Raw genomic sequence first — 22,370 nt, 5'->3', positions numbered from 1 at the left:
GTGAATGTTAACTGGACCCCAGCCAGAGCCAGGACAAACAGTGACTAAGACGATAGTGAAAAGCCAGGCCTGGTGTGCCCCAGGGAACAGCGAGGGAGGTCAGACAAAAGCACTAGGCTTCCACAGAGCAAAAGGGCAGCCAGAGCAAGAGTGTAGGTAGGCCACAAAAATATGAACACTTACAAAGCTCTCTGAAGGGCTACAGCAGGCAGTTTTACATTTTTAGACTTCTACAATGCAACTAGAGATATCCCCTTGCTTAGGTGTAACAGTTCCAGTCCAGAAAAGGAGCAGGTGATGTGGGTACAGGCCCAGTTAATCTTGCATGTCCCTGATCCTCACAGGTGCTGCTGTTTGCTACCTTTATGGCAACTTCTGGGCTTGAAAGACTTCTACACACCTGCAGGTATGCCTCGAGTTTGTCAGGAACTCTGGCCAGCCTCTTTCCTGGTATTTAAGATATTTTATATGGAAATAGAGCTAAAGTTGGTGGCTTTTCTTAGCAAGATTAATATAACAAGACGCAAAGACGGGAGAGCAGGCAGTACATCATCCTTCTCCTGCTGCACACTAAAAGCCTACACCCAGACGTGTCTTTAAAGGAGACTGTAGGTGCCTGCCACGAGGAGAACCATCCCAGGCTATGCATTTTTAAAAGCATCTCTAAAGCAAGACACTAGAAATTCCTACTTGCCACTGCTGATCAGTCTAACACGTACACGTACTGACTTATTCTGCTTTCCTTTAAACAGGTTTGTGATTAACATGTTGGCTGATTGCGATCTTATTCTAAAGTGCCTGTGCTCTATGGAAGGCGCTTAACACACACCTCGAGCTCCGTTCTGCAAGCAGAGCGCTCAAAATCAGGCGCCAGCACCTCTTCTACTCCCCTCCAAATTGCCCCAGACTAGCCCTCAAGGAACACCTCTCTCCATTTCTTTTGTTTACTGCTCAAATAACACCTATGTCCTTTGCTGCCCCATTCCTTAAATACTCTGCAGCACTATTAATTGATTATCGCTATTCATTACCTACTTGATGATACTACTGTCTTTCATTTACTTTAAACAAATAATAGTCCAGATCTTCAGCTGTTATAAACCCCATTAAATGCCCCCACGTTCAGTAATATCCCACTGGTATGTACCACCTGCAGGGAATTTACTTACCTTTGAGTATTAAGGCTTTTTAGAAGGGGGACAGCAGGACTGTCCTTGCAGAAACACTGCTTTAGCATTTCTGTCCTTGGGTGGGACACAAATCACTACGTAGCATATTTAGCTAAGCTACAGGTGATTTGTGTCAAAGCATTGCCACCAGCTTTCAATGTGCGTACACATTCTCTCTGAACTCTTCTCCCTCAGGATTATTCTCCTTAATATGCCAAACATTACCAATTAAAAATTAAATCTGGCTGGCAGAACATCTTTGGCTTTTATTGTCCTCAGTGTATCATCTGGTCACCGAGGTTCATCAACCTCTGATTACAAAAATTGCTATTACCCTTCAGAATACCTAGCAAGTCAAAAATATGTGCCCAGTTCTGTCAATCAAGTGCTTCAGCAGAGAACAGAGATAAAAGCCAGTGGCAGAAATAAATGTTATCCCCCAAACAGGCGCACTCTGTTCAAACACTGCATACCCAACAGGGCTGGCTGGTGAGCTATACGGTTCCACGTGGGTCCTGTGATGTCTCACACTGGAAACGCACAATGACCGCAAAATCAAGAAAGCAACAATCTTACAAAGTTGTGCTTTGTTTCCTCTTTAAGCTGCACCAAAGACAGGCACAGCTTCCCTTCCTGCCTGTTCCTCTTATTCACCTACACTGTGAAGTTGGATAAAGCGCCTTCCAAAACCCTTCCTGACAGAAAGGAGCTGTACCATTGATTTGCCAACCCCAGGAACAATCATTGTAAATGCAGGCTCTGTCCAGAACGACAAAGGACAGGCTGACATGAAAAATGTATGAGTTACTGCTCTGTGAAACTCGTAATAATCACCTTTGTTGTTGAGAGAGTTAGGTCACTTATGAGGGTTAAAGATTTTTTCCCCTCTTGGGTGTAGAGTATTAATAGAACCTTTTTGCTTACCGGAGGATCTTGATCCTCAGCTGAAACGGTAGTGATAACAGTGCCCTTGACTGCATCAGGAGCAACCATTCCCCTGTAGAGCTTTTTGCTAAATACTGGCGAGTAATCATTCATATCCTGCAAAACAGAATTAAGAGTTTAGTTCTGAAGTTCAGACAACATTAGAGATGCATTGACAATCTTTTTTTTTTCAATCTCTACCCCATCACCCCTTCCTCATTAGGAAGCCTGTTTGCCATTCACGGGCTCTCTCCGCTCCCAATTCCATTACCACCGCACAAAACTAGCACACAAGGGGAAGCTGCCAAAGCTTCAAAAAAACCACTCATGTGAGATGGACCAACAGAAGGAAGTTCTGCAGAGAAACAGGGTCTCACAAGTACACAAAGCAGAAATTTCCATGACACCTGCTTCTCAAGCAGCGGGTCGCAACACAGCTTTGCTCATTTTCTAAAATGAATGCACCGCTGTTGCTTGACAGCGTTTGTTGCCTGCAATAGGCAATAAGCGAAGGGAAAATATAATGTCAGAGGAGTATCAACCCCTCATGAGAGCCTAAGATAGTGTTCTGCCATGTACGTTGTCCAAAAGAAGCTTCAAAGGCTTGCTCTAACCCCAGTTTCATTGATGATGTAGTATATGCGCACACGTACACTTTCACATCTACGCGTGCACGGCTATATGTGCGTATATACGTTCACGGGTACCTCCTTGCACGAAAGACGCAGCCTCACCCAAAGAGCAGGCTGTGTCGGACTGTGCAAGCTGGCGCTGAGGCAGGCGCAGCAGCCAGTGACGTGCTGTCCCATGCATCAGGAGCCGCGAACATTCAGAAACTCAGCTAGCATCAGTGGTTATTAAAAAGTCCATCATTCTGCCTGTCATAAGCTGCCAGAAAATATTTTTTGGTCAAAATTATCTCACAGTGAGTTCCAGAAAATTTATCTGTATGTTCCTTTAAAAAGAATTAAATGTATATCTTGGAATCACAACCTTTATTCTACTAATAAAACTGATTTCCATTTTTTCTCTGTAGAGCCACCTCCCTAGCTTGAATCCTATTGAGAACAGATTTATTCATTTTTGCATACTGCTATTTCCATTGTTTTTGCGCACATATAGACAACGTAGATTAGATTTTCTGTGTTTTCCGCAGAACAAATAAGCAGCATCATATGCCTTCAGCACACACAGTGACTTTACCGATCCACAAATGAAGAGCAGACTTTTTTCCCCTTAAAGAAGCCTGAGCTCTGGGGGAGTACAGGTGCCCCCATCTCTTAGGTAACTCACACACACAGCTACTCAAGGTTTACACAATGATGCTTCTCCCTGTTGTCACAACTCTTCAAGCTGCAAATGCCATACGCTGATACTGGCTTGCTTGCTGTGTTACACCATAATTTAAAACATTCCCCCGTACCTCATCAGAGGAAGCTACGGTATAATAAACATTCAGACAAAAAAAAAAGTGACGAGTCCACGTAGTAAATCCTTGAATAATTAATACATTATGCTCTGCTGCAAGGTCTGCAATTCCAGTCTTCAAGGCACTGGAAATGCTTTTTCTCTGATTTTCAGATTTTCAAAGAGACAACCGGATCATCAAAAAGCAAATACTAGGCAACTGAAACTAGGAGAGCGTTCAAATGACAACATTTTGGAAAAACATTCAAATTCAAACAGATTAGCATTTTTGCATGGAACTACAGGCATTGAATCTTGAATCTTATAATTTCAATTTCTTGACTTGTTTGCAAGAACATAATTTAATTCATCTGAGAATTTAATACCCAAGACTATTTTACATAAGCAATCTTCTTTCTCACAACTCCTCAAAGTGACATGGTGTTTGTAAAATAAGCTAGCTTTTTTTTTCCATTCTGCTCCCAGAAACTCCACTCTGGAGCAATATATCGCTGTGGAAACCGACGTCATACAGTAGTCTCACACTGTAAGACCCATTCACAGTCGTTCTAGCTCAAAGAGAAGACAGGGAATTACTTTATTTGAAGCAGACATAAAGCAGCTATGAGTACAGAAAACCCAGGCATTTAGGGATGGAGTATTAAAAATATTCTCCAGTATGATAGGAGAAATGTGATGCAACACTTACAACTGTGTAAATCAGAAACTGTTTTGGTTTGTAGACCCTGAAAATTTCCCAGCGGAATACAACTTTTACAAACTGTGTATACTCAGGAGACACCACCTGTCCTAGGGAGTTTCCATCTGGGGTAAGGACCCAATACCACACATTTTTTTGGCAGCTTCTCCTTCCCACGATCTGGATGCTCAGGATCACCTCCATGAAGGAGGTGAAGTTTCCGGAACAAGCCAGCCTTTTGTCCATATTTATTAACTTACTCTGTGCACTCGCAAACCCGCAGCCATCTCTGGTCTTTTTCCTTTGGCGCAGCAGGAAGAGATCTTGCTCTGCTGTTTGCTCACTTCAGGGTGGGGAGCATCACTGTGTGATGTTTTTGCTATCTTTCGAATGCCTTTGTGTGACCTTAGCGACCAAAGATCAGTGACTTAAGGTTTTGGAAAGTGTAATCCTGTTTAAAGATGACACACTACATCCTCTGCTATAGAAAATAACTAGGTCAACCCACTCAATGCCCCTGTTTTTCAAGACACATGGATCAGTGCAAAATACACAGGAACACAAAGCAGAGCATAAAGCAGGACAGAAAGCCTTCTGCCTCTCTAACTTACTTTTCCTCTAAGACAAGCTTTATATGCGATTGTGCCTCATAAACTTTAGCTGAGCTGACCAAATCGGCACCAAATGTTTCAGTCAGGACTAGACAGAAAACTCCATGTGCTTTTCGTCCTGCTTCATCTCTCGCTGAACCCTAAAGCAGCCACTATTTTTTATATAGCAGAGTTCAAGCTTAAATGTTCCCACTTTTATCAAAATAAAAGTTCCCCATAAGAATCACCACAGGCCTCCTCATTATGTAGCTGCAGTAAGCGCGCTTCGGAGAGCAAGACTGTCATTGCAGCAAGCGATCGAGTCCCACGTGCTCATCGCAAAACATGCGGATGACATGGAAATGGGCTTTTCTTGGTTGTAATGCTTTCTTTATTCTAGTAAGAGTCTTGGGTCAGAGGCCGTAGGAAGAAATGACTCTTCTGGGCAATTCCTGATAGAGTAAGTAGAGATTTTTGTTAGAGACACGTTGGAAAAACTCATACATTACCATCTCCTTTCCCTGGTATAATTTCTCTTTACATATCATGGGCACGTAAAGGTACCAAAAAGGTCACAAAAAGAAACTATTGATCTTCTGGCAAAAAGCACCACCACCAAGGACAGAATGCGGTCCAGATCTGATTTTGTTAGAGCGCAGACAGTAAGCACACTCTGTATTTTCTGTGAATAGCTCCAGAGGTCAAGATCTATCTTGGGCAAGATAGATCCCGTCTCACTCCAAAAACCTGTGCCCCTGTAGTCAAGGTCTCCAATCCAATTTTCTTCATCGAAGTGAACTTAACAGTGACTAGTGTTCAGCACTCCCTGACAGATGCAGAGATACAGTTTTCCGGTTTTCCCACAGAGGAACTTCAGGCAAAAAGATAACATTTGGAGAAAGTACTGGGCTTCTGTTATTACTGGAGACCAGACATAGACATGTTTTTGTACAGCTAAATAACTGAAGATTACTGAATACCCAATGGCTTCTGCTTAAAACACCACCAAACCTGACTCTGCACAGAAACGCATGCGGCAATACGAGCGCAATCCCTAACCACTGCTTAGGAATAGGGTAGTAACTACTTCCACAGAGCGATAGTAAGAAGTAGCGTAACCACCTTTTAAATCTGCGGCATAATCCTATGCATGCTGTTGTGGCCAAACTGCAGCATCTTACAACTCTTTACAGTTCATCGCTTCAGTCACACAAACGCAGGCTGCTATTAAATATCAGACACACACAAAAATATGGAAATGGAAAATATATGTAATGAATTCTCTACATATCTCACTTTAAAATACTTGGGATAAATATTATGACAGTAAGGTAATGGCAGCCACATATTTATATATAAATATAAACCAGCCTGTGTGTCACTGCTCATCTACCTGTAGATTTGTTACATTTTTATACATCTTTGTTTACAAAACAGAATGAAAGTCAAAGTGTAAAACCCCCAAAGCTTTCTCCCTATCTACCACTTTTTGTTTGGTTTTGTTTCACACTGCTCACAACTGGGCAGCACATAAGAGCAGAACGGGACACATCCTTACATCTTTCCCTTGCACAAAGATTAAGAACCAAGCACGAAGGAAGCACCATATGGGAGAGATGCTCAAATATTGTTCTTAAGAATCCACATTAGTACCTTCAAAAGCAAATGAAGATGTATTAAGAGATTTCCTGTTAACTCCTTTGTTAACTCAAGATGTCATCCTTAGCACGTGAACGATCCTACTTCACGACCAGCTGCCTTATCTTTGGAACAAGACACATCTCATTCACAAGATTTAAAGGGCTGTTATTTAGCAAAAGGTTTGTAGGAAACAGATCTCGACCTGTCTGCAAAGATTATGAAAACGCTGAACAAAACTGTTGGTCAACTAAGATAGTTTATCTAGGAACGCCAATGACGAGAAGCAAAGCGCGGGGGAGGAAAGGCATTAAGGAGCAAATCAATATATAATTTAAAAATCATTAAGACAGTCACTAGCTGTAATGTACTAATACTAAACCAGGTGCTCCCAGACAGGTGGTGACCACTGGACGTGGGAGGACAATACACAACTAGAGCAGAAGAAAAATGCAGTACAACATCCCCAGCATAAAATTAACTTGTAAACTTACAGGCAGTTCAGAGACATTAATATATTTTTGATTTATGGGGACACCAAGAAACCTTTAATACTTGTAAGTCCACTGAGTCCACTAAGCATTTACTATCTGGGGGAAATAATCCCCTCTTCCTCCTCATTCACCAATCTGGGAAACACACAGCTTGGATTCAAACGTTTGCCTTCTTCCTCGCACCATCTCCACCCCTTCATCCGCAGTGCATACAGCTCAGGGCGTCCTGCCTGTGCAGCGCAGCACGGACACCACAGATCCGCAGAGGCTGCCCTACCTCAGCCGCCTGGGCGGCTCCTGGATCCTGGAGTCTCCAGGAATTACGACAGCCTTTGTCACAAAGCAGAACGGTCCCAGTGTTCCTCTCCAACTTCGCAGTGGATCCTGCAGGTCTGCTTCCCAAAGCATCAAGATGTGTATATGAAAATAAAATCCTACACTTCAAAAACATGCCCTGAGCAGCAAAGCCTGGGAAGGACAACGGCACCAGGAGTTGCTATGGCAGTGCCGGGATATTTGGAAAATCCTGCTCAGGTTCACTGGGATTACAGCTTCTTTTTGTTGGTTGCTGAGAACAAGGCAGTTGGGATGAGCTCAGGATGTGGCCCCTTCTCACTCCAGTGAACTGCAGCCCCAGTTCATGACTGTTGCCATGTTTCAATTAATAAAACGCAACGTTATAATGAGTCACGGACTCGTCTGACTTGAATATTACCAATGACCTGAAGGCATTTTAAAGAATATTTTTTTTTAATATGTGTTTTGGTAGAAATCCTGTTTTGTAAGAGAAAAATAAAGAGTAAAAAGTGAATTTTTCATCAGCTACCTCCACACAAACAGAAGCAGCTCCAGCTGACACTCCAATGTATTTTATATGTATATTTACATGTATGTACATATATTCATGTATACATGCCTACCTCAGGCGCAGTGATTTGTGCAGCCACCCTTTTATCCCAGAAAGGGAAGGCTGTTCCCGCGCCCGGAGAACCGCTGCCCGGACCCCGCAGGGCACCAGAGGGCAGCGCTACCACACGGGAGCCAAGGCTCTCCCCCCCAGCACCCACAAAAATCAGCGTCTCCTGCCCTCTCACCGTTTCCTTCTCAGGAAACCAGGGTTATACCTTTTTACACCTAGTCGTCCAAGTTTAGGATTTTTTGGAGCTTATAAAATCAGTCTGATTTATTAATTCCTGGGTTTTTTTTTTTTAGATTGTGACCTAATTATAATCAAGCATTGATTATTTACTTAAATAGCTGTAATTCCATGGCAGCAAAATCTAATTAGTAATCTGCTGAACAGTTCCAGAAGGACAGATTCCTGTCAAAGACCACCAAAATAATTTTCTTGCTCTGCAAACAGCTTCACAAAGCATTTGTAAGCACATCCATGTGTTTTTCCTGCCACTTCAGGACTGTGCTCTTTGATTACACCTCCTGATGCCAAGGTTTCTAGTTAACTATATCTAAGTGGAAATAAACATTCCCCTGCTATAAAAGACAGTGTGACTGAACACCATCTGAGCTAATAAATGCCTGTTAGGCATTTACAGCTCCTTTTGCAGTCTGCTGGTTTTTATCACAAGTGTAATAAAGAGGGAAAAAAAGAAATATTTTTAAAGTGATCCCTCCTTCCACTAATGTTGAATATACATAATATAATCCCACAAAGGGAGGAAGTAAAAAGGTTTACTTCGAAGCACAGCATATGTCACACTGAAATTTTCACCGAGCTTTTTCAACAACGACAGATACGTAGCTGTGATCTTCTGCTGTCATTTTGTTTTGAACAGCTGCCACTCCAAGTCTACGTGCACATTACCAGAGCCGGTGGCTTCCCATCTGAGCCGACTCCAAGTGTTCAATAATATTTCTTTCTGTTTGGGGACTTGCAAGGCCATATTTAATATTCCTCTACTATACCCGTGAAACACAACGCACTCATGTCCTCGCCATGTCTGGGGCTTTGCAAGCTTTCATTTTGATGCAACTATGCCTTGCAAGGGAGTCTGGAAGCTCTGCTTAGCCTTAAAGGAAATGCCAACTAGAGGTTATCACTGGGAAGAAACCTCTCCAGCATGGTGCCCACTGACGTTGGCACAGGAGGAGATCTTTTCCACCATCAGTACAGTTCAGCTACGGCATTTGTAAGTGCCATACTTCCTTACCATCCATCTCTCTGGTCCACGCTAACTGGTAATAGCCATCCAGTGTCCCCAGTTCTTTCTGTAATTTCTCCATTTCTGCAGATCCTCATTTGACTGCATTTCTATTATTAAACTTAACGCGTTTCCAAAGCCTTCAATATGGTGCTAACCAACCTTATTCAGAACAGTGCAAATGTAAAAATTTAATATTAGATATAAAAATGCAAATTTCATACGCTTTCACGTCATAGTGATCTTAAATTGCATTGTAGTCTAAAAATACATTTTAAAGCTCTTCTGAAACAAGGCCTCTGGATTTGGAGCCGCAGACTCAGCATTGAAACAACTGAAAATTTGAGCTGGGACTTCAGAAAACCATTCTCTTACAGATGAGTTTATTTTTTCTGAAAGAAAACCCAAATGTTATTCAACTGCAATCCCTTCACTAGAAGATCATCTTTTCTCTTCCTCTTCCCTTAAATGTCTACCATACCACAGACATCGCTACAGGAAAATACAAGCACAGATCTCGCCTTTGAGCCAAGAGTTGATTAGGATATATATATATATATATATATATATTTATATTTTTTTTTCATGCAGTCATGTAAGCTATATCTACTCTTTCACTGAGCAAACACTGATGCAAGCTGAGTGGATACAACACGATTTTCCGGGCTTTCATAACCACTAACAACCCCCTAAAGGACTCCTGTAGGCAGTTAATGCTCTATCTAGAACTGGGATAATAACCAGTTTCTTAAGATTTCAAGCAAGCTCTCATCCCTCAGCTCAAAGACTGGTATTATTAGCTTGAGTGATTTGTTGTAATTTACCCAGATAATTCTGAAGAGAGGTTTGCAGATAGAGAATATTACACACCCAGGTAGATCTAGCCTTTCAAATTGATTGCAAAGGGATTCGTAATGAGTAACTGTACAATGGCTTGCAGTCATTAAGGTAAAATAATTCTATTAAGACATTTTGAATTTTATTTCCTCTGTCATTCATGCTTTCATTTCATCAGTCAGTTCCTGTAATTTATACAAAGAACGTAAGCTCTGGACAATTTATACTTCCTAATGCATATGGTAGAAGTAATAGGGAAAAATAACTTATCTCATTGATTCTTAGCCTCAAAACTGTTTCTGGTACAAATGCAATAACAAGTTCAGTTTATTATCAGTAATCATATATGCGATAGAAAATGTACTGTGATTATTTCCACTTCAACCTATGTATGCAAAGGAGTGCCTTCAAATTTTAGACTCATGAAAAATGCAGCTTTCGGGGTGGGGGGAAGTGAACTCCTTACACGGCTTAATCTAGAAATACCCAGCTTCACCAGATACTGGAGCACCTACAACCTGAAGTTCCTTCCCATTCCTTAAGTGATTTCTTGGCCTCTTGCAATAAACACATACAACCCTTACAGATATTCTCCTTCAAGGTTCATACTTCGCACCAGTATGTTCATCCTCCAAGACACACAACGCAGTTTCCAAGCAAACCTTCCTTTGTGAGCCTGCGTTTTCATTTGCCACGGTATTGTTCCATTTTTACATTTACATTACGTCCACTTAAGTAAGCAACTACTTGAAAACTACTCCTAGCTTTGCCACAAGTATTTGAAATATCTTTTAGGTTTACGCACCAACCGCAGTGACTAATTTAGAAGGACAGGTCACAGAACCAAGCAACGCTGAGTAACTGAGCAGCACGTTCAAAATCTTTGTGATCATGCTGACAAGATAACATGACAAACTGTATGAAGCAGCACTTTGAATTTTGTTTTGTAATTGGGTGCAGCGCCTCTGTACCCAGGTTCTTTGTTGGTAGCTGTACAAAATAGGGGCTGGTTAACACGGTGTTACTGCCTCTTTTTCATATTTAGTGCTCAGCAAGACCTAAAGTAGCTCATAATATAAATTAAGGGATAATATTTATAGTGGTATATATGACGCAATAAATGACTAGCAGATGATTGAACAGGTAAGTTGAGACTGAAGTAAATAAACTAACAAATAAATCTGTTTACTGGCACTGTAGTCCAACACCATGCCTGCTATTCCATTAATGCCACTAGAAAAAAGATAAATAAGCTGTCGCATTTTGGAGGCAACACAGCTCATTTTTTTTTAACCTTTATGTGCTGCTGCTGCTGCGCTGCCTGCTCTGTTACCCTTTAAAAGGGAAACAGTTTTCACTACATGTTACAAAGGAAGGATTAACTTCATGGATGTAACTTTATTGAAAAAAACCTAACTTAAATTTCATTTTAGAAATATTAGAAACTGATGGCATGCGTTTGACCTGAACTGATTCACTGATCTCTTTCACCTTCCATGTATCCTTCATTACCTGTATAATTTCTGGCAGAAAATCTTCATTACTACTGTAATTAAATCTCACCATAACATGAAATCCCACCATAGTGAAGGAATGACGTACTACTGCTCACGAGAAACAAGACTTGAGTGACTTTCTAGTAAATGCCTGCAGGAAGAGAAAGCAGTGGCAGCTACACATACGCGTGGCCATTTCATCATCTGGTGGAGCAGGGTTTGAACCAGAATGTCATCCTCCCCTCTCTGTAATGGCAACCTGTGGATCCCTCTTCTCCCATTCTCTCCTCATGGTAATTTAAGCATTTTACAGGGACTGAAGCCACTCACTCCCCAGCACTCTGCAGCAGTACAGTGTCTGCTCAGTCTCACGTGCTCTGTGAGCTGTAACATTTTATTCCAGCTGTTGCAGATGCTGGGTTCTTGCACACTTTCTCCAACACACCTTTATTTCCTTTGCTTCACTGCTGGCTACAATTGTTTGGTTTGAGAGGGTGATTCATGCACAACCAAGCAGCTTCTTCTAACCCTCCCACTCTAGAAAAGCAAACAAAATGTATTTCTCCTCGTGCTGATTCAAGGTTTTGGTTGTTAGAGAAAGATAGAGAGCTTTCTCGTGGAAGCAGGTGGGAGCTCTGCACCGCTACGGCACCATTACAATGCCATTTCCTTCCAACCTGAACACGAAGGGCCGCAAGAATGGTTGTGTTGCTGAAGGAGCGTTCAGAGCAGACATGCCAGAGATAAAGATTTAGCTGTTACACATTCTGGAGTGGTTGGTTTGTTTCTTTTATGCAGAATTCCCCAGGAAAAGAAAACTCAGAATAGTGACTATGAAAAATTCAAATTCAGCCCCACAATAAGCACTAATCAATGAATATAATGCACGATCTAAAGCACATGATGACTTCTAACTTCTCCATGGCATACTTCTCTTGAAAAAGCAGTTTAACAGTTGCAGTTTGTGCACTCTCCGGTGATAGCAGTATGTTCATTGATGTTCACTGCTATAGTCAGTTTTACTAAATCTGGAAAAGTGTTTCTAACAGTCCACTGGGATTAAGGCACAGCAGGAATAATATGAAATATCTGGTTGGCAGTCTCGCAATATGGCATTGCTAGAAACAGACAGACTTGTTTTATTCATTCTTCTGGCTCTATCGCTTGGAATCGTCGGCCAGAGATAATGACTTCATTGCACTACATACCCTCCTTGAAAAACTAAAAAGAAAACCAATCCCTTAACACAGAATGAGGAGAAAAGGCAATTATAAAAAACAAGAATGAGACAAAGTAATACAAAAATAATGCTGGCAATAATAATAACAGGAGGACACAGTATAAAATATGCAACTACCTTACAGGCCCCATGATACAGAAATTCTTATACTATATATTTAGGAACACATCACTCATTTAATAGCAATATAAACTGGAAAAGGGTTAGTCCTGTTTCTGGTGAGAAGCTCTATTACCACAGTAATTGTTTCCAAAAGCTGAATTCTAATAATAAGCACACCATGTGAACAGGAATGGGAAACATTTCTGTCATGAGGACGCTTGTGCGTACTGCAATACGCACTACAGGCACTCTTAGCAAACAATTCAGCCCTCTCAGACACTGAGTGAATGCAAATTTGACATTCTTGTGGTGAGAGAAATTACGCCTCGACAGTGGCAAACCACTGAAAATAGCACACAAATTATTCCTTGGAGTTGCTAATGTTTTTATCCATTAATCTACATTTTCAATACTGACAAAATTTGCTATGTCTGACCTGTATAACTACATATACATTAAAAAACCCCAGATGAAATAAAAAGTTTTATGTTCTTGATTACAGATCAGATTACAATAATCAGTTTTTCTGGATGAAGACTTGTGCCACCTCCCACGCCATCCCAAGACAAGACGACTCATTACTACTTTCAGGTTAAGGTGAAAAGTTATGAAAGCAGCAAGAGGAGTCTGAGAACTGGGGAAAAAAGAAACATCTCAGTCTGTCTGAGGTGGTGTGCATCTTTCTGGCAGGAAAAAAATCAATGCCACAAACTATTCCTCCTCAGTGATACTAGAAAGGATTCAACAACTCATTAATTTACCTTTGGCCTTCTCCAATGACGGAGACGTGAGAGGCCCATACAGCGCAAAGGGCACCTGGCTGCAGCAGAGGCCAATAACGTGTTTCAATACTGACAGGAAGGTAAGGGATTAAGTTATTTTTTTTCTGCAGTGAGTGTTTTGCTACGCAATCTGTGTTCTGATCAAGTTCAGGGAAGGTTAATACAAACTATTTGTAACTTGTCATGCCAAAGGCTGAAAGCAAGAGCCTAAGAACATCACTGTGTGTATCACCCTCCTCCTAGCTGCACAGGTCAGTGTGATTATGGGCACACTGCACTGCTGCTCACTCAGTTTTACACCCCATAAAAGATAGATGGCACCATCAGATGTCCATACTTGGTTAATTATTGCCTTAATGCTTGCTTCTGGTTTTCTGCAGCCTGCACAACTGTTATGTTAGGGCCTACAGTGTATCTGCACTTGGTTTATTTCCTATTTGGGGTCACAAACACTGTATTAAAATAATTACTCTAATAGCATTTTCTAAATAAAGCGAAAGCACGTTTCCCAGTAAGAAGAAACAGACATATCCAGTTCCTGTTCCCAGAGCAGGAGTGAAAAATAGGCTGAGAGGGAGGGAACAACTCCTCCGGAGCCACGGCAGAGGGATGTTCATCCTCAGGCAGAAGCACCCTGCCCCTGAATGCAGGCTCTGATGTGGCAGATGGTCTGGCAGAAATTGTGAGTTTTAGAACCCCTTCCACTCCCTGTGCAGACATCTTAACTGGTCAACAAAAAATTGTAAATGACTCCAACGAAACAATGAGCACGCTCAGCAGGAGTCTATTCAGCTACGCCCTAAAGCAGCAGCTCGGACCGCAGTTAAGATTGCAGAGGAACAACAGCCTGGCCTGGCATCAGGCAGTACGCTGTGCAGCAGCCTCTAGACCGCTACATACCACGTGTCAGCTATACCATCATGTATTCCAGTCCCAGGGCCAGATTCTGTGCCCTGTCAACTGAGCTGCTGGGCAGAAATCCGTTCCCCCGCTCAGCTTGCTGGGACGTGCTGATGGTGGCCGTGTTGGCAAAGCGTACACTGTCTCTGTCCTCAAAGGAACTTCAGTGCCTTGCCCTCTCTGCGCTGCTCAGGACTTCTCACCCGCAGCAAAAGCACGTCAGCTCTCCCCCTTCAGAACAAGGGGGAATATCAGTCTTTTCCATTAAGAACAAACACCAACTACATTGCAATGCACTTTTTACTTCTGTATTTATTTTCACAGCTGAGGTCTGCTCTTCAACTTGCCCTCACTTGGCTTCCGAGACCCTGAGCCCCACTCCTGCTGCTCTGTCTCTTGAATCAAGGTGTCCTCTTGTAGATCTGTGTAAACTGTATCTATTCTTTCACATTCAAAGTGTCCTCTTGTGGATCCTTCTCATTTCACACAGGGGTAGCACAAGGCTCTGATTTCAACCTCCACCCTTCCTGCCCTCTACCACTAAATTTTGTATCCGGAAGGTTCATCTATAAGCTCAAATGAAACCATTCTTTCTATTCCAGACATCTCTTATGACCAAGGCTCTAAGTTTCTACCATCTGACATATAACCCATTTATGACATCTGCCCAACCAAATAAGACATTAAAAATGTTTCTTCCACAAGCCTTCCCCCATTCTCTCAACTGCCACTCAAAAAACCACTGGTCTACCTGTCACTCAAGGCCGGAACAGAAGCATCATCTGGGCAATATATATAGTATTTAATTCTGTCCACTAATCTGTTGCGAAAGCTGGCCTGTGACTGAGTATAACAATACTCACTTCAGTTGAACTGCATTGCTCCCCTGCACCCTGTTGCTGATGAATACAATACAAACGCACAATCACGCAGCTGGGTCAGCCCTGTGATGCAGTCGTTGACTTTTCTCTGAATACATTCCTATTTGAAAACAAATACCTTTAAAAAAGCCAACAAACAGACCCAAACCTAAACATTTAATTATTTCAAAAATTCACTGTGCTGTGAAAGTTTATTTTAGGAAAATGAAAAAGAGGTTTGAGTAACTTCCTCCTTAAAATTGTAACAGAAAATGCTCAGGGAACCATGTCAAAAGCTATGTTTTCCTTTGATTGACTTGGAAACTGCTGGGGGAGAGTGCAGACTATTAGGAAACAGGTGATCTGCATCTCAGTCTGCAAAATTTTGCAGAGACAGTAAGGTATTGTAGAAGCCCTCCTACATTATCATCAGAGCTAATAATCGGAGACATTTTCTGTCCCTAAAATAATTCTGAGCTCAGTAGAGACTGGCAAACAGAATTACTCAAAATCATGTGGCAATTCATAGCATCTGCAGATACACAGTGAGCTTAACCCCAGACTGATTCACATATGCTAAATACTTTCCGCAGACGTACATTTAAACTGACGTTGCCAGATAAGAAGTTCACATTTGTGAGCTATGCTTTTGTTCCTGCTACAGTTTTTGCTTCTTGGATAAAATACGAGTAATTAAACTCTCTTCTCTCCCACAGCTCACAGTTCTTCACTGACAAAGTCCACAAAAATGAAGCAACTGCACAAAAGGACTCGACTGACCGGCCCCAGAACTGCACCTTTATGATCGCAAGGCGGCATGATTTAGAGCATCTGAAATATCCTCTTCTCCCCTTGGACGCGAAGACATCAAGCAAATTAAAATGGGTAAGTCCCAGGCGTTTCGGCTACAAACGCTTTTCATTTGTGGATCGTTACCAAACAGAATACTATTATCCCCATATTATTGGTGAGATAACTGAAACCCAGAGGTGATCCTGTAACTACTCGCTGCATAAAAACAATGCATTGTGCAAGACCACTACATAAGCCTGCTCCTTTGCAGCTCTGTATTTTCAAGCAGCAGAATCTGAAATATAGAATGTGTTGTGCCACATCAGCACTTAGTACACCCAAATGGTTCATAAAATTACAATTTATGAGAGCCTTAACTGAAACGTGATGGTGTCATTTCTGCAAACAATTCCATTAGGTACTTATTTCAACCTTTCAGGGATTCTAAAGGACTGAGTGTTTTTATGTGTGTCAGGTATTCTTGTACTTCATAAATCTGTAAGCCAAGATTTAACTACCTAATTGCATATAGCAAAGTCATTATAGTTGTTATGAAGTGCATGTTTAACTGAACAAGTTGCTGTCAGAAAAAGGCAGTAGCTTCATACACACGTGAAAAAGAAGAAAAGCAGACAGACTGCTAGTGTGCTCTGGTGTTTCATAAGGACACCCGTAAGGGCTGACGAAGTATTTTGTAACAAACAGGAGAGGATGCCATCAACTGACAAGCTATTCCTCTTACCTTTACTCTCACTGTGACCGTAGCGAGACCAGGAGGCATAGTGCCCTTGCTATCGAAGGCTTCCACAAGAAAGGTGAAGGTTGCTTCTGTGTCAGAGAATGATTCATAATCCAAGGACTTCAGAAGCGATAACTCGCCTGTGTACTTGTTGAGTGCAAAATACTGCAGTGCTTCCTGGGTCCGTATTCGATAGTTAACATCAGAACCAAGATCAACATCCTTTGCCTAGAGCGTGCCATACAGAAAAAAACCCAACAGAGTTAAAACCAAACAAAATCCATTTTCACAAAAAAAATCCCTCCTAGATTTAAAGAACAGAAAAAAACAAACTACTGCAAACAACTTTGTTTTATTGCATTATGCTAATAGCATTGGATGGAATTACTACTACTGCACAAACACAAGGAAGACAAACCCACTTAAGGTTATAAAATCCAGAGACACCTGCCACATGAAAGCAGCCTAATATTCTGGGCAAGAGTCACCAGAAGCTCAGTCTGTTCTTGTTCTCTTCCCTGGGCATCTGCTATTGGCCACTGCCAGCGAGAGGATGCTGGGCTAAGCAGACGTTTCATCTCACCCTGAACGGCAGCACGGATGTTTTTATTTCATACCAGTATTTAGACAAAGAATACTAATTTTCATCAGCATAAGGAGAACTATGTGATTGCTTTAGCTGTAATTTGACATCAGATTTATTCGCCGTCAGGTTCAGTGAAAACCATTCTTGTTGAAACCGTCTCAGGACAGATTCTTCTCATTAAAGGATGCTGACCAAAACACCAGCAGGATATACAGACCGCTTACGGGAAGTGAATCTCAGTTGTCTTTAGAGATCTAGCTCATCCGTGAACAATTAACTCTCACTTGTCTGAGTATCTTTCATAGTCAGTGAAGAGAAGACAACGCCTGCAGGTGCCCGCTGCACTCCAGCTATCTTAGATGATGATCTTTGTACTGGATGAACTGCTTCTGGAAGCTACTGTTTATCTCCATTAACTATAATGTGAGGTTAGACACCTAGGTTTGACTTAAGTGGCTACATCAGTCGAGGCAAAGCTCTCTTTTCCTACTGTGAACAGGTAGAAGCAATATGATGAGACATATGACAACTTAGGTTTTGTTGTTTGTTTGGGTTTTTTTAATATTTGCTCTTATCGAGGTCAAGGGAGGTGATTCTCCCCCTCTGCTCTGCCCTGGTGAGACCCCACCTGGAGTACTGTGTCCAGTTCTGGAGCCCCCAACACAAGAAGGACATGGACCAGTTGGAGAAGGTCCAGAGGAGGGCCACAAAGATGATCAGAGGGCTGGAGCACCTCTCTTATGAGGACAGGCTGAGAGAGCTGGGGCTGTTCAGCCTGGAGAAGAGGAGGCTCCGGGGAGACCTGATAGCGGTCTTCCAGTACCTCAAGGGGGCCTACAAGAAAGATGGGGAGAGGCTGTTCAATAGGGCCTGTTGCAATAGGACAAGGAGTAATGGTTTTAAAATAGAGGGGGGTAGATTTAGATTGGAAATTAGGAAAAAAGTTTTTACAATGCGAGTTATAGAACAGTGGAACAGGTTGCCCAGAGAGGTGGTGGATGCCCCATCCCTGGAAACACTCAAGGCCAGGTTGGCCGGGGCTGTGAGCAACCTGATCTGGTTGGGGATGTCCCTGCTCCTTGCAGGGGGGTTGGACTGGATGGGCTTTGAAGGTCCCTTCTAACCCTAACCATTCTATGATTCTTATTTCCAAATGAACTTCAGCTTCTAAGTATTTTTATGTACCTGTCTAACGGTCACGCCTTTCCCAGTCTGTTAACTGTCATAACTTCCCCCACTCCAGTTCTGTAATCTCTTTCTGCAGTCTCACTGACAAGTTAAATAAGAACATGCTTAGTATGGCAGAACATTTACAAAATGTCTTCTTCACTCTCTAATGCTTCCTTACCTCTATCTGCAGGAAGACAGTGCCTGGTGGTAGATTTTCTGGCACGCAGACGGTGTAGGAAGCATTAGTGAAAACTGGGCTGTTGTCATCAATATCCAGCACCTTGATTGCTAAAGTCAGAGTTGAACGGCGGGGGTCCACGGCTCCGTCTGTTGCTTCAACAATAAGTTCATAATAGTCCCTTACTTCTCTGTTCAGTTTAACCGCTGTATAAATGCTTCCGTTTGATGTGATCCGGAAAAGATTGTTGAAGTTTGCCAAACTGTAATGAACTTGACCGTTAACACCGGCATCTGGGTCCGTAGCCTGAAGAAAGAGAAAAAAGAACCACGTTTTAATGCACGTTTTAAATACAAGGGACCTACCTACATGGGAGTAACAAGGTAAGGCAGGGTAATATTCTACAGAGTACTAATGCTTGTGTGGGTATTCAGCATTTCTTGTTTTCAGTAGCTTGCCTCCCTCCAGTATTTTGCTGAAGGTAAGATACCCCACAGAAACAAATCTCTTCATTTACACTGACAGAAAGTAGGTCCCAAGTGGACTTCAGGAGAACACACATTTAGTCGCTCAGCCTTGCACAACTGTGCACCTAAGCAGAAGACAAACTAGATGCTTTTAAAGTCAAGCCCTAAGATACTTCTAATGCTGGAGTACCTTCAGGGTTAGGAGGTGTCTGAGGGGAATTTTTGTTTTACACTGATTTAGGCTGCCCAAACCATTACGGAGTACGTATTTAGACAAAAGATGGATGCAGTCAGCAGAACGGACACAATAGTGTGAAATTTTCTTTCCACTTACCATGTTCGTTCTGTGATATTTTAATCGTTGCTCTCTGAAGAACTGTCTACAGTTTATTACGTTCTTCAAACCGAAATGCATAGCATTTCATCCTTATCTACACTCAGAAGAGGCAGATGATTGCAACAGAAAACTGTTCAGATTTTGTTCGACTGATATCTTCGCTCTCACATACTGAACTAAGTCTCAAATTTCAGTATCAGTCAAATAATTCTTGCTATTACATAACTGCCCTTACAGAGATGGACAAAATTCACGTTTTTTCTACAGCTACCAGGCTCTCAATATAATCTGAATGCTGACTATATTGTTGCTTTTCCTCCTCTTAACTCAATTATGGCATGATGAAGAAGGTTATGTAAATCAAACAAAGGGCATTCTGTGAGCAAGGTATTTTCATTTATTTGACTTCATAAATGAGACTACAGACATCTGGGAAGATCATAAGGTATTTTCAGGTTTTGTTATCAGAACAATTGTCAGGAAGGTTCCATGAATACTTAATTCCAGCAAAGGTGTCCGTTGTAAGACATTGTAATGAAACCATTTATCTTCCTAGAAATCAATTAGAAGTTAATTAAAATTGTTAATAAGAAAAATTTCACTGTGCTTTCCCCCTGCACTACATCAATGCCGTAAGCAGTAATGGCTACAACTTCATAATGACCAGCCTACGGATAACACATCCTTTTAATCGACATCTTTCAACATCTGGTTCATTTGCTTAGTTTAGAATCAATTCCATTTCCTCCGCAGAAGTAACTGATTTGGGCCAGAAAGACCTCCTAGATGACATACTGGAAAACCATCAGAAAACCAGTCAAGGGGAAACGATTAAAGTATACAGTAACAGACATTTAGCTCCACTGAAAGAAAAGCAAAGTATAGGAAATCTAAGTTGCAGAGCTTCTGGATAAGATACGAACAGCAAGATTCAACTTCACAGACACAGATCTCCAACGAGTGAGGTCAGTCCTTATACTCAGCCTCTAATTTAAGCCAAAATCACATTACAGCAATTAAATTCATGCTGAACCACCAGAGTTAAAATCCAAATAACAACAAAAGAATGCAAACGCCCCACCTAACAGTATCTGAAATACTACTACCACTGGAAACTGTGAGAATAAATCAGGTAACACTTTTATTTAAGATTAATTTGGAAGAATGTTTTTTAATAGAAAACTTGATTTTTTAGGAAGGTAAATTGAATTTATTTTCAAATATATGGCAAGCTTTGCAATCTGGTTCCTAAAAACATGTTTATGTATGCTGTAAACTCATTTGTGTACATCCTTGGGCATAAACAGCTTTTCCACATTCTGCAGGACTGATCCGTTCCCACGCAGAGTAGCAGGCTAATCATCACTATTAAATCCAATTAAACCAGTTGTAACACTGATGACAAGTCAACCAAAGACACGTGAAGAGAAGCATTAGCTCTCTGCATTTTCACATATCTTAGTCCCAACAGCACGGGGCAAATTCACATTTCAGATGGCTGTTCTGACTGAACCATCAAACGGGACAAACAAAAGTTTGCTGCACTTTGTCCACTAAAAATTCTACCATAGGACTTCTCTGATTATCTACTAGATAAAAGAAAAAAAAACAACAAACCAGCTTTGCTTCAAACTCCCTGCTCTGTGGTGTTACGCTGGAGACAACTGCGGCCTGTTTACAAAGCCACCACCCCGTTTGTGTTGGCCATCTTAGATGGACACTATGCAGAGCACCGCCGCTGTGGAGAAGGGCAAAGCTGAGAAGTTACAGTTGTACAAGCACTGTCCAACCTACATACAGATGGTTTTGCATCCCTGAGAGACTTGGGAAGGCCAAAATGTCTTCTGTGGTGCCAGGGGCTGCCTTCTCCAGGCCAGAGTCCCACATCGCACAGCAGAGGGGCTTTACATCCCCTGACAGCCTTTCCCTGCCCCACTGCGACTTCCCCACCAACTGCAGGGGACTCTGCTCCAGCACCCAAAGCTCCTCTGTGTCCAAGGAGTTCTCCCCTTCCTTAATTCTCCTTCCCGGAGGCACGGCCAGAGTCGCCGAGGGGCTGGGCCCTGCCCTGGGGTGGCTAGAGCCAGCTGGAACCGGCTGCGTCTGGCCTCTCCTCACAGAGACCCTTCAGCCCCGCTGCAGCCCCCAGCAATCTGTAGACATCTATATACGTTTAAAATTGAAGTGCGTGTTTTTAAAGATTTTATCATGAAAAAAGCTTTAAGAAAATGCTCTTATTTTACCAAATTACATTGCTTTTACAGTTTGAGATCTCCATTAATTAACATTTTATCACTATAAACTTGAAAAGAGATAATGTACTCTTTATGGATATGAAAGAAAAAGAGTTTAATCTGTTTTCTAAAAAAAAAAAAAAAAATCCTATCTCAAGGGTATACAAAATTAACTCTTTCCATATGAAAATCATTCCAGGGAGCCTCTCGGAGCCAGTAGGCAAGCAGCTCCAGGGCAAGGTCCTTGAAGGACTCGCTGGCAGCACGGTCACTACCTGTTCACAACTGTCGCTTTCTATCAATATGGATGACTCTAAGTCATCCCAATTTCATCCTTGCACTCTGTCACCAACAGGTACAAGCTCGCATGTGTGTATGACAAGCCTCAAACAGAACAGAGTGGAGGAGGAGGAGGTCTGCACAAGGAGGAGCTGGGCTTTCAGAAAGTCCAGCTTGAACTTATCACTGCCAACACGTTCCGATGCCTGATGCAATCGCATGCAACACACTTGGTAAATTTGGACAGGAAACTAAGCTGATTTTGCTGGTGTGGGTGAAAGAAAAATTTG

The 22,370-nt window shown here is 42.0% G+C and overlaps 1 protein-coding gene across 4 annotated transcripts in view; it reads right to left on the bottom strand.

The window, feature by feature from the left end:
• PCDH15 (protocadherin related 15) overlaps positions 1-22,370 on the bottom strand; it is a 323,439-nt gene that overhangs the window by 90,334 nt on the left and 210,735 nt on the right. For all 4 annotated transcript variants that reach the window (XM_086752822.1, XM_086752821.1, XM_086752820.1 and 1 more), the window contains 3 exons: positions 18,764-19,069; positions 16,833-17,057; positions 2,094-2,210 (listed from right to left, as the gene is read on the bottom strand). In XM_086752822.1, the coding sequence (XP_086608948.1) occupies positions 2,094-2,210; positions 16,833-17,057; positions 18,764-19,069 (648 nt within the window). The remainder of the gene's footprint in view (positions 1-2,093; positions 2,211-16,832; positions 17,058-18,763; positions 19,070-22,370) is intronic.

This window comes from Chlamydotis macqueenii, chromosome 7 (genome assembly GCF_036417535.1).
Source record: "Chlamydotis macqueenii isolate bChlMac1 chromosome 7, bChlMac1.mat, whole genome shotgun sequence".
Taxonomy (NCBI): Eukaryota; Metazoa; Chordata; class Aves; order Otidiformes; family Otididae; genus Chlamydotis; species Chlamydotis macqueenii.
Note: the sequence above shows the minus strand (reverse complement) of the source record. Positions and strands in the feature narration are given on the sequence as shown.